At 46.9% G+C, this 15,929-nt stretch overlaps 2 protein-coding genes across 5 annotated transcripts; one reads left to right on the top strand and one right to left on the bottom strand.

Moving 5' to 3' along the window:
- Positions 1 to 80: 80 nt before the first annotated feature.
- On the bottom strand, positions 81 to 8,418 carry LOC130526117 (E3 ubiquitin-protein ligase RNF34-like). Its single transcript, XM_057033506.1, has 5 exons — positions 8,260 to 8,418; positions 7,621 to 7,839; positions 5,906 to 6,292; positions 4,496 to 4,697; positions 81 to 551 (listed from the first exon to the last, which is right to left on the bottom strand). Exons 1-5 carry the CDS (start codon positions 8,263 to 8,265, stop codon positions 364 to 366), a joined length of 1,002 nt encoding a protein of 333 aa, XP_056889486.1. The 5' UTR covers positions 8,266 to 8,418; the 3' UTR covers positions 81 to 363.
- Positions 8,419 to 8,475: 57 nt separating this feature from the next.
- Positions 8,476 to 14,800, top strand: c5h5orf34 (chromosome 5 C5orf34 homolog). Of its 4 annotated transcripts, none has more exons than XM_057033502.1 (11): positions 8,476 to 8,788; positions 9,025 to 9,114; positions 9,182 to 9,529; positions 9,843 to 10,075; positions 10,163 to 10,255; positions 10,987 to 11,113; positions 11,225 to 11,316; positions 11,387 to 11,453; positions 12,542 to 12,630; positions 14,296 to 14,342; positions 14,440 to 14,800. In XM_057033502.1, exons 1-11 carry the CDS (start codon positions 8,591 to 8,593, stop codon positions 14,532 to 14,534), a joined length of 1,479 nt encoding a protein of 492 aa, XP_056889482.1. In that variant the 5' UTR covers positions 8,476 to 8,590; the 3' UTR covers positions 14,535 to 14,800. The 4 variants fall into 4 exon arrangements, with proteins under 4 accessions (XP_056889482.1, XP_056889481.1, XP_056889483.1 ...); XM_057033501.1 differs by having other exon boundaries at positions 8,478 to 8,788; positions 14,447 to 14,800; XM_057033503.1 differs by having other exon boundaries at positions 8,649 to 8,788; positions 9,193 to 9,529; positions 14,447 to 14,800.
- Positions 14,801 to 15,929: the final 1,129 nt, after the last annotated feature.

The following is a 15,929-nucleotide window of genomic DNA, read 5'->3' as shown; positions in this document are numbered from 1 at the left end:
GTCCTGCGGAGCGGCGCCATGTGTGAAACCTTCAGAGAAGAACCAACCTTTGGGAATACTGGCCACAGTTTATAGGCAGATGAACTTGATGGCTTTTATTTGTAAAAATATTAAAAATAAAATATTGTATTTCTGAAGTTAATATTCAGAAACGTAAACTGTGTTTAAACATGAAACCTGTTCATTTGTGTCAGAGATCAGTGAAATCCCCACCTGGAAACACTCAGATATCGGATATATATTCCCATATAGTCTCTTCCCAAAGGAGGAGACAATTCTGGTGATACAAACGTTCCCTAAAGAAATCTTTCTGAGAACCGAACCTGGGACACCTTTGTTGTACGGTGGTGTGGTCGTGATGCATCAGGACTTGAAGACGTGCACGGCTCTGACCACATGCTGCCTGCAGATGGGACACTCCTTCATCCTCTGGCCACACCTGGTGCAGGTCACCATGTGGCCACACTCCAGGAGGACACAGTCCAGCACGGCATCCATGCAGATCCTGCACAGGGCCTCATCCTGGGCCGGCAGGGGCCCCTGGGCACCGCCTGGAGGGTGGGGGGGAGAACGGGAAGGAGGACAGGGGGAAGGAGGAGAACAGGGGGGAGGACAGGGGGGGGGGAGGACGGGGAGGAGGAGGAGGAGGAGGAGAACAGGGGGGAGGAGGAGGAGGAGAACAGGGGGGAGGACAGGAGGAGGAGGAGGAGAACGGGGGGAGGAGGAGGACAGGGAGAGGAGGAGGAGAAGAACAGGGGGGAGGACAGGGAGGAGGAGGAGGAGGAGAAGAACATGGGGGAGGAGGAGGACAGGGAGGAGGAGGAGGAGAACATAGGGGAGGAGGAGGAGAACAGGGAGGAGGACAGGGAGGAGGAGGAGGAGGAGAACAGGGAGGAGGACAGGGAGGAGGAGGAGGAGAACATGGGGGAGGAGGACAGGGAGGAGGAGGAGGAGGAGAAAAGGGGGGAGGAGGAGGAGAACAGGGAGGAGGACAGGGAGGAGGAGGAGGAGAACAGGGGGGAGGAGGTGCAGAACATGGAGAAGGAGGAGGAGAACATGGGGGAGGAGGAGGAGAACATGGGGGAGGATAACATGGGGGAGGAGGAGGAGAACAGGGGGGAGGAGGAGGAGAACGGGGGGAGGAGGAGGAGAACATGGGTGTCCTTCATGGTTGAGCATCAGATTAATGGGTGATTAATAACTGATGTCATATTGGATCAATGTTCTGGAACTGCAGAAGATCACATGAAACTCCCGTCATCTAATAAAATAGAGAGTGTTAGTGTTAGTGTTAGTGTTAGTGTTAGTGTTAGTGTTAGTGTTAGGGGAGGAGCTGAAATAACAGTGTTAGGTTAGGGTTAGGGTTAGGGTTAGGGGAGGAGCGGAAATAACAGTGTTAGGGTTAGTGTAGGGTTAGGGGAGGAGCTGAAATAACAGTGTTAGGGTTAGGGTTAGGTTAGGGTTAGGGGAGGGCTGAAATAACAGTGTTAGGGTTAGGGTTAGGGGAGGAGCGGAAATAACAGGGTTAGGGTTAGGGTTAAGGTTAGTGTTAGTGTTAGTGTTAGTGTTGTGTTAGGGGAGGAGCTGAAATAACAGTGTTAGGTTAGGGTTAGGGTAGGGGAGGAGCTGAAATAACAGTGTTAGGGTTAGGGTTAGGGGAGGAGCGGAAATAACAGTGTTAGGGTTAGGGTTAGGTTAGGGTTAGGGGAGGGCTGAAATAACAGTGTTAGGGTTAGGGTTAAGGTTAGGGTTAGGGGAGGAGCTGAAATAACAGTGTTAGGGTTAGGGTTAGGGTTAGGGGAGGAGCTGAAATAACAGTGTTAGGGTTAGGGTTAGGGGAGGAGCGGAAATAACAGGGTTAGGGTTAGGGTTAAGGTTAGGGTTAGGGGAGGAGCTGAAATAACAGTGTTAGGGTTAGGGTTAAGGTTAGGGTTAGGGGAGGAGCTGAAATAACAGTGTTAGGGTTAGGGTTAGGGGAGGAGCTGAAATAACAGTGTTAGGGTTAGGGTTAAGGTTAGGGTTAGGGGAGGAGCTGAAATAACAGTGTTAGGGTTAGGGTTAGGGGAGGAGCTGAAATAACAGTGTTAGGGTTAGGGTTAAGGTTAGGGTTAGGGGAGGAGCTGAAATAACAGTGTTAGGGTTAGGGTTAAGGTTAGGGTTAGGGGGAGGAGCTGAAATAACAGTGTTAGGGTTAGGGTTAAGGTTAGGGGAGGAGCGGAAATAACAGTGTTAGGGTTAGGGTTAGGGTTAGGGGAGGAGCGGAAATAACAGTGTTAGGGTTAGGGTTAGGGTTAGGGTTAGGGGAGGAGCGGAAATAACAGAAGCTGTTCTATTATTAGAACATTTCTGTTCAAATGATATGGGATTATATGGGATGGACACGGGATGATATGGGATGGACACGGGATGATATGGGATGGACATGGGATGATATGGGATAGACATGGGATGATATGGGATGACATGGGATGACATGGGATGGACATGGGATGACATGGGATGATACGGGATGGACATGGATGGACATGGGATGATATGAGATGGACATGGGATGGACATGGGATGATACGGGATGGACATGGGATGATATGGGATGTACATGGGATGATATGGGATGGACATGGGATATAGATATGGGATGGACATGGGATGGACATGGGATGATATGGGATGACATGGGATGATATGGGATGGACATGGGATGATATGGGATGGACTGGGATGATACGGGATGGACATGGGATGATATGGGATAGACATGGGATGATATGGGATGACATGGGATGACATGGGATGACATGGGATGGACATGGGATGATAGGAGATGGACATGGGATGGACATGGGATGATACGGGATGGACATGGGATGGACATGGATGATATGAGATGGACATGGGATGGACATGGGATGATACGGGATGGACATGGGATGATATGGGATGTACATGGGATGATATGGGATGGACATGGGATAGATATGGGATGATATGGGATGGACATGGGATGATATGGGATGGACATGGGATAGATATGGGATGATATGGATGGACATGGGATGGGCATGGGATGGACATGGGATAGATATGGGATGGACATGGGATGGACATGGGATAGATATGGGATGATATGGGATGGACATGGGATGATATGGGATGGACATGGGATAGATATGGGATGATATGGGATGGACGTGGGATGGACATGGGATGGGCATGGGATGGATATGGGGTAATATGGGATGGACATGGGATGGACATGGGATGATATGGGATGGACATGGGATAATATGGGATGGACATGGGATGGACATGGGATGATATGGGATGATATGGGATGGACGTGGGAATGGGGACATGGGATGGACATGGGATGGATATGGGGTGGACATGGGAGGTGGATATGGGAGGATATGGGATGGATATGGGGTGGGACATGGATGGATTATAGGATGGGATGGACATGGGATGGACATTATGGGGGGGGGGGATGGGATGATATGGGAGATATGGGATGGACATGGGATAGATAGGATGATATGGGATGGACATGGGATGGACATGGGGTGGACATGGGATGGATATGGGATAATATGGGATGGACATGGGATGGACATGGGATGGACATGGGATGATATGGGATGGACATGGGATAATATGGGATGGACATGGATGGACATGGGATGATATGGGATGACATGGGATGATATGGATGGACATGGGATGATATGAGATGGACATGGGATGATATGGGATGGACATGGGAGGATAGGATGAACTGGGATGGACATGGGATGATATGAGATGGACATGGGATGATATGAGATGGACATGGGATGGACAGGATGATACGGGATGGACATGGGATGATATGGGATGTACATGGAATGTGATATGGGATGGACATGGGATAGATATGGGATGATATGGGATGGACATGGGATGATATGGGATGGACATGGGATGATATGGGATGATATGGGATGGACGTGGGATGGACATGGGATGGGCATGGGATGGATATGGGGTGGACATGGGATGGACATGGGATGGATATGGGATGGATATGGGATGGATATGGGGTGGACATGGGATGGATATGGGATGGATATGGGATGGACATGGGGTGGACATGGGATGGATATGGGATGATATGGGATGGACATGGGATGATATGGGATGGATAACCAAATAAGCCTCACCTCCAGGAGCACCATTGCAGGTGGGAGGGGAAGTGAGCAAAAGAGAGGACAGCAAGAGTCTGGAACTCATTTACGAGCTCATTTACTCTCTGATCGAGGGCTGCCCACACATCTGTTGACAGCTTAGCTGGAGCTACAGGTCTGCTCACAATCTCCACCATCCAAAAAATATTGAGAGGAATTTCTGCTACTAACTTTGGGTTAGTGAGTAATCAAGGGACATAAAAGGTGAACAACTGCTCCTTTCAGGTTAAGTTTGAGATCATTCTAGAGGTTCCTGAAGAGGTAATACCCACCGGATGTCCTGTTCTTCTCCCTGTCCCTGTAGAGTCGACTGACACGCTCCACCAGCTCCCACTTCTCACAGCAGCCTGAATAATTGACAAAATTCTTGGCCAAGATCTCCTTCAGATGCCTGACAGACAAGCTCTCAATGTCTCTGATGCTGGAAACATCCGAGAGAGACGCTCTGGCTCGGCGCTGGGCCGGAGGACTCACCTGAAGCACAGGGAAGAACATTCTTAGCCTTCTATCATCTGTGCAAGAGCAATCAAGGTATAAAAGCGCTTAAAGTGTGCAAACATGGAATCATATAAAATAATATTAAAATAATGTGACAGGGGGAACTGGGGGGTAACTCCCTTCATGTGTTGAGCCCAGTGGGCCACTGATATTGACTGTACATGCATGACGCCATAGGCCATGGGCCAAAGGCCATGGGCCAAAGGCCAAAGGCCATGGGCCAAAGGCCATGGGCCATAGGCCATGGGCCATAGGCCATGGGCCATAGGCCATGGGCCATAGGCCATGGGCCAAAGGCCATGGGCCAAAGGCCAAAGGCCATGGGCCAAAGGCCAAAGGCCATGGGCCATAGGCCATGGGCCATGGGCCAAAGGCCATGGGCCAAAGGCCATGGGCCAAAGGCCATGGGCCAAAGGCCAAAGGCCATGGGCCATGGGCCATAGGCCATGGGCCAAAGGCCATGGGCAAAGGCCAAAGGCCATGGGCCATAGGCCATGGCCAAAGGCCATGGGCCAAGGGCCATGGGCCATGGGCCATAGGCCATGGGCCAAAGGCCATGGGCCAAAGGCCAAGGGCCAAAGGCCATGGTGCTCACACAACTTGTGCTCACACTAATAAAATCTGACGTGCGTGGAATTAGGAGAACGCACAGTTTCAGACATCTGAATTTTTTGTGTGTAGGTACTTTTCTGGCTTTCCACGTACACCAGGTTTAGTATGAAATCCACGCAAGTCTTTGAAAGTGTGGCCCCTGGTCTCTGGTCAAGAGAGCAACAAAATCAAGCCTAACCCGAAAGTGAGAGCATATTTCAGAGAAAGTGCATGACTATCAGCCCGTGGGCGGAACTGAAACCCATTTTCCTATAGTTGACTATGAACAAATAGTCACAAAATGATATAGTCCAGGTGAATGGACCTCAACGAAGCTCAGGGGTGTGTTCACTGCTGTCCAGGTTGAGGAGAGAGGCGGATGTGGCATCAGCTGTATCCTATAATACAGCAGCAGTAATGTCACTACACATAAAAAGACTATGTTGTGTCTGATCATAACCCTGGTAAAGAGGTGCAGAAACACGAGGTGCCCCCTAAAAGCCCGTTTTACCTATATATCTATATATCTAGAGAGAGAGAGATCCATATGTGTATACATGAACTCCATCTAATCCCATGTACAGAACACATACCCGACTGGTACCGGCGCCATCACTCCTGCTGAGCAGCTCATCCTGAGAAGCAGCAAAGGCAGACAGCTCCGACGTGGACTGTGTGGCCGAAGGTGTTGGCGGGGGAGATGGATGTGAGTGAAGGCTGCCCCCATCGGTATGCTGCTCTTCTTCCACAGGTTGGTGACACAGAACCAACTCTACCAGGTCTTCTTTTTCTCGACAGGTGTCGATGGGGATGCTGTGGAGCAGCAGGTACTGACGCAGGTCCCTGACTCGTAAGTGCATGAGCCTGGCCCGCTGAAATGCTGTTGTCTTTAGCAAATGACACGTGGCACAAAAACGCAGGTTTTCTTGCAGCAAGGAGCAAAGCGTGCAGAAGGTCCGTTTACAGTCACAGCAGACGTACTGTCAAAAGAAGAGTGGAAAAATCACTTCAGCCATCAGCTCGTATAATAATCGTTTGATGAGTCATTTCATTAAAACACAGGATGAGAAAAAGCAGACATTCATTCAGAATTCATCTTAATTACCGTAATTTCCGGACTATAAGCTGCTACTTTTTCCTACACTTTAAACACTGCGGCTTATTTATGGGTTTTGTGCTGCACTATCACAGCTATTGTGAATCAGTCATTTTTACTAACCCTCATCAACGTGGAAAATACTAGAAGAAAAGCTTATGATGCGACTTTTAAGTAAAAAGCGATCACTCTGGCGGCTGAAGAAGAAAATCGAGCTGCCGCACGTAATCTTGGTATTATGGTAATCAATGGGGAGAAGGTGGAGACGCCGCCTGAAGAACTGATCCAAAGCAAAAAGACGACAAAAGCTTTTAAACATCGCAGGTGGCCCGAGCTTGAGAAGGTTCTGGAAGCCTGGGTCAACGAGCTTGAGAAGGTTCTGGCAGACTGGGTCAACGGGCTTGAGAAGGTTCTGGCAGACTGGGTCAACGAGCTTGAGAGGGTTCTGGCAGACTGGGTCAACGAGCTTGAGAGGGTTCTGGCAGACTGGGTCAACGGGCTTGAGAAGGTTCTGGCAGACTGGGTCAGCACAGAGGCCATCAGGGAGTTTAGATTGTTCATTGTTTGAATAAAAAAGCATAAACAGGGTAATTAGTGTGTAGCTGATCAAACGTATATTTCACGGTAGCTGCATTACAGACACGTTTGGAAAAAGCATTTACAGGTAGAATATATTTGTTTATGTTGCTAAAATGATTAAATTAAAAGAAAAGTTCAAAAATCCTGACGTGATGAAAATTGGATTTAAGGTCTCTGGATAAACACACAAGTGAAAGAGTGTCTGTTGTTTCTGACCTGTCTGTCGCTCGTCGGTGACTCGTCTCTTACGGTAATAAAAACATCCACCGGTACTGAATGTTTTCCATCTAATTTTTCATATTACTACGTGGGACCTGCGGCTTATAATCCGGTGCGGCTTGTATAAGTACAAAATTGATTTTGTTTCTAAAATTAGATTATGCGGCTTTTAATCAGGTGCGCTCTGTAGTCCAGAAATTACGGTATGTATTTGGTGGCGCTAGGCTTGCTGGAATGTTAGCGTTCGAGGGTTAAAGGAAAGATCATGATCCTTGTCATCTACGAGGGAATAAACAGATTACATTAGATCACTGAAGCCTTTGAAGAAATAAAACTGTCATCCTCATCCCAGTCCCACTTTATGCAGAATGCTTGAAATTCCATGAAAGATGAATCCACCAAATCTTCACCTACCTTCCGCCTGAAGACTGAGAACAGCTGACCACAGGCCTTGCACACCAGCCCGCTGCCCCCCGACCCGGCTGGCGGGTAGGTGGAGTAGCCCGCCCCGGGGGCGAACCTGAAGAGCCCCGCAGCGGCCCCAAACGCTGGCTGCGGGCCCCGGACGGCCCCTGTGCCCATGACTTCACTCATCAAAGCGCAGCATGAAGCCCACATGGACGAGGCCCCTGTCTGACAGCCAAACCATTGTCACTCATACTAAGTGATGAACTGACGGATGAACGAGTCCACAAAAACAGCTTCATATAGTTATATATGGTAGATTTATATAGTGCATAGTTGAACTAAGCACAATGGAAGTATGACTGCACAATAAAAACTAAAGTGCAGACACGAGAAAGTAGCTAGAACTATCAAAACACGCTATCGCCCAAAGAACTATAAGTTAAATATGCCCCATTTGAAATGTTTTAAAGCAATCTAATGACGCCCAGAAGGTCTTTTTATATTACTGTGTGGTCTCGATCTTAATAAGTCGATGATGCGCTTCTCGGCGTTCGTTGCCAATAGGGAAACATCGGCTAACGTCGCTGCTGACACTCGTGGAAACGCACATTAATCGGACCGGGTGGAATATCACATAAAGCACACCTTCATTGCAGCTTGCAGCTGGTGCACAGAGAAGGTTTGGAAGGTTTTCCCATTGCAAAGTCTCACTTTATTCCCTCCAGCACCGACACATCTGACGAGCACAGACGATCTCGAGTCGCTGCTCCGCTTCTTCGTTGCTCATCGGGCATCTTAAAGTTCCATTACTGCCACCTATCGGCGAACGTGTGGAGCACACACACACATCTACACGCGTCCCCAGTTGATGACGTATGCGTTAAGCGACGCAGCGCACCAAGTTTGATTTTCAAGCTTTGCATCAGCTGGGTGATAAAGTCCCCAGTTGTAATAATTATTGTGTATTAGTTGTTTAATGATGGAATGCAACGGAAATACCAGCTTGATGATCATGTATGAAGACGAGTCTGTGGAAGTCCGTTACAAAAACGACGTCCATTTACAGCTATCACCGTGTGGTAGTGAATTCATCCTGGTTAAACCTTCCGGGGACTCTCCGCTGACTGGGGACAGGGTGCGACAAAGGACCCGATTCACGATCAGCACTTATAAGGTTTTTACTCAGAGAAAACAGAAACAAGACTCTTGCTTTAAAGTGGATTCTAAATAGTACCGAAACAGTACTCATATTATTTAGATAGTGAAATGTGTTTTCAGGTAACCCTATACTAATGTGTTATTGGCACTCTACATGGTTTAAAATACTCACTATACTATACTTTGCGCTGATAAAAATGTGGACATTGCTGTCTGTGTTCGGTATGTTGATACGCTCAATGTGTTTGGTAGGAACTGATAGTTGGTGCACTGACATTTAGGAATACATATGCAAGTCAACCATATCTGCCTGATGAGCTCATTCCTGTTGACCACAAAAAGGTAGGCACGCGTCTTCTCAAACTGTATTCCAGCTGGGATTTTAATGTCCCTGCTCACCGTTCCACAGCCTTTTTTCAGTCTCGACTTAGATATGAAGTGGCCTGAATTGTGTTCCTGCATTGGCGAGCTTGGAAGTTGCGGTGAACTCATCATCAGGTCGGAAGAAGGACGAGCAGTGTTCATTCTGGGCCCATCAGGACAAGAATTTTCTGTCCAGTACACGTGCTGTCTGAGTGGCAGCCACAACCAGAACCATAGCACACAGGATGGCAGCACAGAACCTGAGAAGAAGCCAGTAAATGCCCTGATGTGTGGGAGAGCTACTGCTGCTGCACATGGCACCAATGATGGACACCTGGAGAGAAACAGAAACATTAAGTTATTGAGCTTGGCGACCAGCAATGTGCAACCAAAGGTACAACTCCTAAAATTCCTTTTTGTCTAATTGTGATCTGATTCCTTACGAGGTAGTGCGGTGCTGCTGAAGTATCATTCTTGAAATTCCCAGTAGCTGTTGGAAGAAAGTCTGGAACATTTTCTATAGGTTCATTTTGATGAATTTAAGTTATCAGTAAAGAATGATCAGAATAAAGAATATCTTGATGTGGTTGCTGTTATTTCCTGTGATATCAGTATTTTATTAAGATGTATTATTAAATGAGCTGCCAATGCAACATCATTGAGTACATTTACGTCATTATTGCACTTGACTTTTTTTCCCTTTCCAGCCAGAGGCAGCGTACCAATCCACCACGGTGGTCCAGCATTTTTCATGCCGTGCTGTTGCCCCCCACTGGCGCTATCCTCTCTCTTTAGCTCAGCATCTCCTCATGACTCTTTCCCAGCCTGATGATGTCAGAACAGAGGAACAGAGTTTTTTGACCCAACTGACCGTTGAGGAAAGGCGCTCTCATCTTCCTCAGGCGCTGCCTCTCACATGTCCATCACCACAATGGCACAGGTGGTGATGGACATGTCTAAAACCAGTCATTCACAGAGTATTGTTTAACCTTGTTGTTAACACAGGTGTCTTACCTGTATTTTCAAGGGGGAAGTTTGCAGACCCACTTCTAAAAAATGAGCATCGAGAGCTTCAGGGAGAGCTGGTGAAAGTCATGTGGTGCCATGGCATTACCTACAGGTGAGTATCGAGATTTCTGGGGCTCTATAGTCAGGACTCAGCAGTCCACCTACTCCTAAAGGAGAGCGGTCACTCCTTCCAGGACAGCCAAGTACGGATACTGGCCAGAGAAGACCGCTGGTTTGAGAGGGGGGTCAAGGAAGCATCCATGTCAAACTGGAAAAACCATCCTTAAACAGAGGTGGTGGCCTGAGGCACTTCCTGTCGCCCACGTACAACGCAGTCCTCCACTCCTTCCACCAACAAACCAAACGTTCACACCATTCCAGGAGACCCAGTGACCCACCACCATGTGAGCCAGCAGACAAAGGGGAGACACCTCAACTGGAACTAGGTGGACGACCCTACCGATGACCCTCAGCTGACCACCCAGATCATTAGCATGCTAATGGGCTGAATTTTCAAGCTCTGCCCTCAGCGAGTTTAGAACTCAGAAAGACTTCTAGAGTGAAGGCGAAACATCTTCAAGAAAACCCCGAACATGTCCAGTGGACGCAGAGAGGCCTAGGAGGCAGTAACGGGGAGACATGTTGGGTCATTTATTTAAACATTTAAATAGTTCTGTGTGCCTCCTCGGTGCACAGGTTAGTTTTAACATTAATTGCATTTATTCCAAAAAGTGAGTGAAATAATTTTAGACAAATTTGAACTTTTCTTATTTCAGAAGCCATCGCTGCAGCATGTCAAGAGCTGATGTGACTTTATTTTTACCCTACTGTGTCCTCCTTCAGGGTACTGAGTGGAGTTGTCCCTGTCATAGAGGTTTCCCTGGGAGATGGTTCGGTCATGCGTTCTAACAGTATCCTCAACACCTACTTTACCCATCACAAGCCTGACTGCCATTCAGGGAAGCGAAAGGTTTTTATGTTCCCATGCAAGTCTTCTCAAAATCAATCAACAAATAAAGACAGATCAATAGATCATATGCACTGTTGACCAAGAGCAAGTCACTCATACTATGGTACACAGGTGAAAGAGGTAATATACCATGTGAACAACCTTCCCCCTGATCTCCCTGGACAGCCTTACTCTGTGCGCTCTGTTGTCAATCGTGCAACCAGGTAAGTTCCCTCACGACCTGCTGCATTTTCCAACTTCATCATCACCATCACATGACTCTGTTCTTCATAGGATCCTGAGCAGCTACACCAAAGCCAAGCAAATGCTGCAGTTTCCAGCCACACCCAGCTGCTTGCAGGTAGTCACATAAGTACTTTCCTCTAATATTACCGCTGTCATGTTGTCACATTCATGTGTTCCCCAAGTTTCTATAACGACATTCCTGTGTTCCCCAAGTTCTATAACTACATCCATAGGTTCCCCAAGTTTCTATAACGACATTCATGTGTTGCCCAAGTTTCTATAACGACATTCCTGTGTTCCCCAAGTTTCTATAACTACATTCATCATTTCCCCAAGTTTCTATAACTACATTCATGTGTTCCCCAAGTTTCTATAACGACATTCATCATTTCCCCAAGTTCTATAACGACATTCATGTGTTCCCCAAGTTTCTATAACGACATTCATGTGTTCCCCAAGTTTCTATAACTACATCCATGTGTTCCCCAAGTTTCTATAACGACATTCATGTGTTCCCCAAGTTTCTATAACGACATTCATGTGTTGCCCAAGTTTCTATAACGACATCCATGTGTTCCCCAAGTTTCTATAACGACATTCATGTGTTGCCCAAGTTTCTATAACGACATCATGTGTTCCCCAAGTTTCTATAACGACATTCATGTGTTCCCCAAGTTTCTATAACGACATTCATGTGTTGCCCAAGTTTCTATAACGACATTCATGTGTTGCCCAAGTTTCTATAACGACATTCATGTGTTCCCAAGTTTCTATAACTGCATTCATGTGTTCCCCAAGTTTCTATAACTACATCCATGTGTTCCCCAAGTTTCTATAACTGCATTCATGTGTTCCCCAAGTTTCTATAACGACATTCATGTGTTGCCCAAGTTTCTATAACGACATTCATGTGTTGCCCAAGTTTCTATAACTGCATTCATGTGTTCCCCAAGTTTCTATAACTACATCCATGTGTTCCCCAAGTTTCTATAACTGCATTCATGTGTTCCCCAAGTTTCTATAACTGCATTCATGTGTTCCCCAAGTTTCTATAACTACATCCATGTGTTCCCCAAGTTTCTATAACTACATCCATGTGTTGCCCAAGTTTCTATAACTACATTCAAATGTTCCCCAAGTTTCTATAACTACATCCATGTGTTCCCCAAGTTTCTATAACTCAGTCTTTGTCATGTTTGACAGTTATGGAAAACAGCAAGAAATGAAGAATGTGGTCCCTTTCCAGTATCAGCTGAGCAGCATGCGAATGTCACGCACACAGGAGAAAATATGTGAGTTCTATTTTATAGCATTTATTTACATTATCTTTTAAACAGCAATGCTCTGGTAAAACCTACAGAAAGAATACGGATTGAATTCATTACATCTAAAGTATTACTGAGTTATCAGAAGCTTAAAAGAATGAAAAAGGGAAATCTCTTGATGGATATTTGCAAAATAAACTGAAATCAAAAACAAATTGAAATGGTTTGTTTATATATATATGTGTGTGTGTGTGTGTGTCTATATACACGTGTGTGTATATACTGTAGGTATACAGTGAGAGTAAAAAGTATTTGATCCTTGCTGATTTTGTTGGTTTGTCCACTAATAAAGACATGATCATTCTATACTTTTAATGGTAGATGTATTCTAACATGGAGAGACAGAATATCAAAAAGAAAATCAAGAAAATAACTTTAAAGAATTTATTTTAATTTATTTGTTTTTCATTGAGGGTAATAAGTATTTGATCCCTCTATCCAAAAGCACTTAATATTTGGTGGCAAAGCCATTGTTTGCAAGCACAGCGGTCAAAGTTTGTTGTAGTTAACCACAAGGTTAGCACACATATCAGGGGGAATTTTGGCCCACTCTTCTTTGCAGATCCTCTCTAAATCATTAAGGTTGGTGGGCTGTCGCTTGGCAACTCGGACCTTCAGCTCTCTCCATAGATTTTCAATTGGATTGAGGTCCAGAGACTGGCTGGGCCACTCCATGACCTTAATATGGTTCTTCTTGAGCCACTCCTTTGTTGTCTTTGCTGTATGCTTTGGGTCGTTGTCATGTTGGAAGACCCAGCCACGGCCCATTTTCAGCTTCCTAGCAGAGGGGAGGAGGTTGTCCCTCAGCACTGCACGGTACATGGCTCCGTCCATCTTCCCAGATGCGGCGCAAAGTGTTGCCAATTGTTTTCCTGGTGACTTTGGTCCCAGCTGCCTGGAGGTCATTCACTAACTCCTGCTGTGTGGTCGCAGGCCGATTTCTCACTGTTCTCATGATCATTGCCACCCCACGAGGTGAAATCTTCTGTGGATGGTCATGTTATACTTACATTTTCTCACAATTGCACCAATAGTTGTTACTTTAATACCCAGCAATTTGCTAATGTTTTTGTAGCCCATTCCTGATTTATGCAGGTCAACAATCCTGTCTCTGAGGTCCTGAGAGAGTTCTTTGGTCTTACCCATGGTGGAGAGTTTGGAATCTGTCTGATTGTCTGATTCTGTGAACAGTTGTCTTACATACAGGTGATTAGTTAGACCTGGTGTCTTCAATTCAGGTAACAAGTTGTTTGGGAGCGTCTAACTGGTCTGTGAAAGCCAGGACTCCTAGGGGATCAAATACTTATTTCCCTCAATGAAAAACAAATAAATTAAAATAAATTCTTTAAAGTTATTTTCTGGATTTTCTTTTTGATATTCTGTCTCTCCATGTTAGAATACATCTACCATTAAAAGTATAGAATGATCATGTCTTTGTTAGTGGACAAACCAACAAAATCAAATGTATGTATGTATGCATGTATGCTTTGATCCGGTAATCCACTGATTGTATTAAATGGTTTGTTGCCGTCACCTCCAAGTTTTAGCTCCAAAAAAGAATCTATTCTATTTCCATCAGCATGGGAAATGGAAACATAGTGAGATCATGTGTTTCTTTTTTGGTCATTTCAGGTCTGGTATTGTAGCTGCAGAACTGGAGAAGATAAAGCACTTCAACTGTATCCTGAAGCATGAAGATGATTGTTCTTGATGCATTTAGAATCCGAGGAGGGCAAAGCTGATGAAGACATTGTGTGTTTGCTCTTTAATACCCAGTGTCCAGTCCTGCTGGACCATCCCTACCTCCCAGGGAGGGGGATTCCCAAGGAAAAGTGCTCTGGAGAGGAGGCGCCGGCTCAAACTGTGGATGAGAATGACGTCACTGCTGTTCTGCAAAGGACGTCGAAGGCCATTCAGGACATAGATGCTCTCGTAGCTACAGCTATGCACACGTCAGACAGTCACGACTTAGACCTTTCTAATTAGAAAATGCCTACACATGTATGAGGTTGCAAACATTTAGAGCTATATTACTGAATTAATATTTGTTTGTGATGTTGGGAGAAGACACTGATGGTGGGACAGTCACTGGGCAATACCGTGAGGTTCTAAAGAAATAAATACAGTGGATTTCAAATGATTCGTTCATTCTACCAAAGGACCAGATCTCATCCTCCATCTTGGTTACACGGAATTGCCCAGTTTGTTATGGAAGCCCAAGAGCGGGACGGGAAATGACCCAACTGAGCAGAAGCAGCGGATCTTCGATCCACCAGGAGATCATTTGGTGATCCAGTACAACAGTGATCCCAACCCCCGGTACCGGGCCGTGGGTCATTTGGTGATCCAGTACAACAGTGATCCCCAACCTCCGGGCCGCGGCCTGGTACTGGGCCGCGGGTCATTTGGTGATCCAGTACAACAGTGATCCCCAACCCCCGGTACCGGGCCGTGGGTCATTTGGTGATCCAGTACAACAGTGATCCCCAACCCCCGGTACTGGGCCGTGGGTCATTTGGTGATCCAGTACAACAGTGATCCCCAACCCCCGGTACCGGGCCGTGGGTCATTTGGTGATCCAGTACAACAGTGATCCCCAACCCCCGGTACCGGGCCGTGGGTCATTTGGTGATCCAGTACAACAGTGATCCCCAACCCCCGGTACCGGGCCGTGGGTCATTTGGTGATCCAGTACAACAGTGATCCCCAACCCCCGGTACTGGGCCGTGGGTCATTTGGTGATCCAGTACAACAGTGATCCAACCCCCGGTACCGGGCCGTGGTCATTTGGTGATCCAGTACAACAGTGATCCCCAACCCCGGGCCGTGGGTCATTTGGTGATCAGTACAACAGTGATCCCCAACCCCCGGTACCGGGCCGTGGGTCTTTTGTGATCCAGTACAACAGTGATCCCCACCCCCGGCCGTGGGTCATTTGGTGATCCAGTACAACAGTGATCCCCAACCCCCGGTACCGGGCCGTGGTCATTTGGTGATCCGGTACAACAGTGATCCCCAACCCTCGGGCCGCGGGTCATTTGGTGATCCAGTACAACAGTGATCCCCAACCCCCGGTACTGGGCCGTGGGTCATTTGGTGATCCAGTACAACAGTGATCCCCAACCCCCGGTACCGGCCGTGGGTCATTTGGTGATCCAGTACAACAGTGATCCCCAACCCCGGGCCGTGGGTCATTGGTGATCCTTACAAACAGTGATCCCCAACCCCCGGTACCGGCCGTGGGTCATTTGGTGATCCAGTACAAC

This window comes from Takifugu flavidus, chromosome 5 (genome assembly GCF_003711565.1).
Source record: "Takifugu flavidus isolate HTHZ2018 chromosome 5, ASM371156v2, whole genome shotgun sequence".
NCBI classification, from domain to species: Eukaryota; Metazoa; Chordata; class Actinopteri; order Tetraodontiformes; family Tetraodontidae; genus Takifugu; species Takifugu flavidus.
The sequence above is the reverse complement of the archived record's forward strand: the minus strand, read 5'-3'. Positions and strand labels throughout refer to the sequence as shown.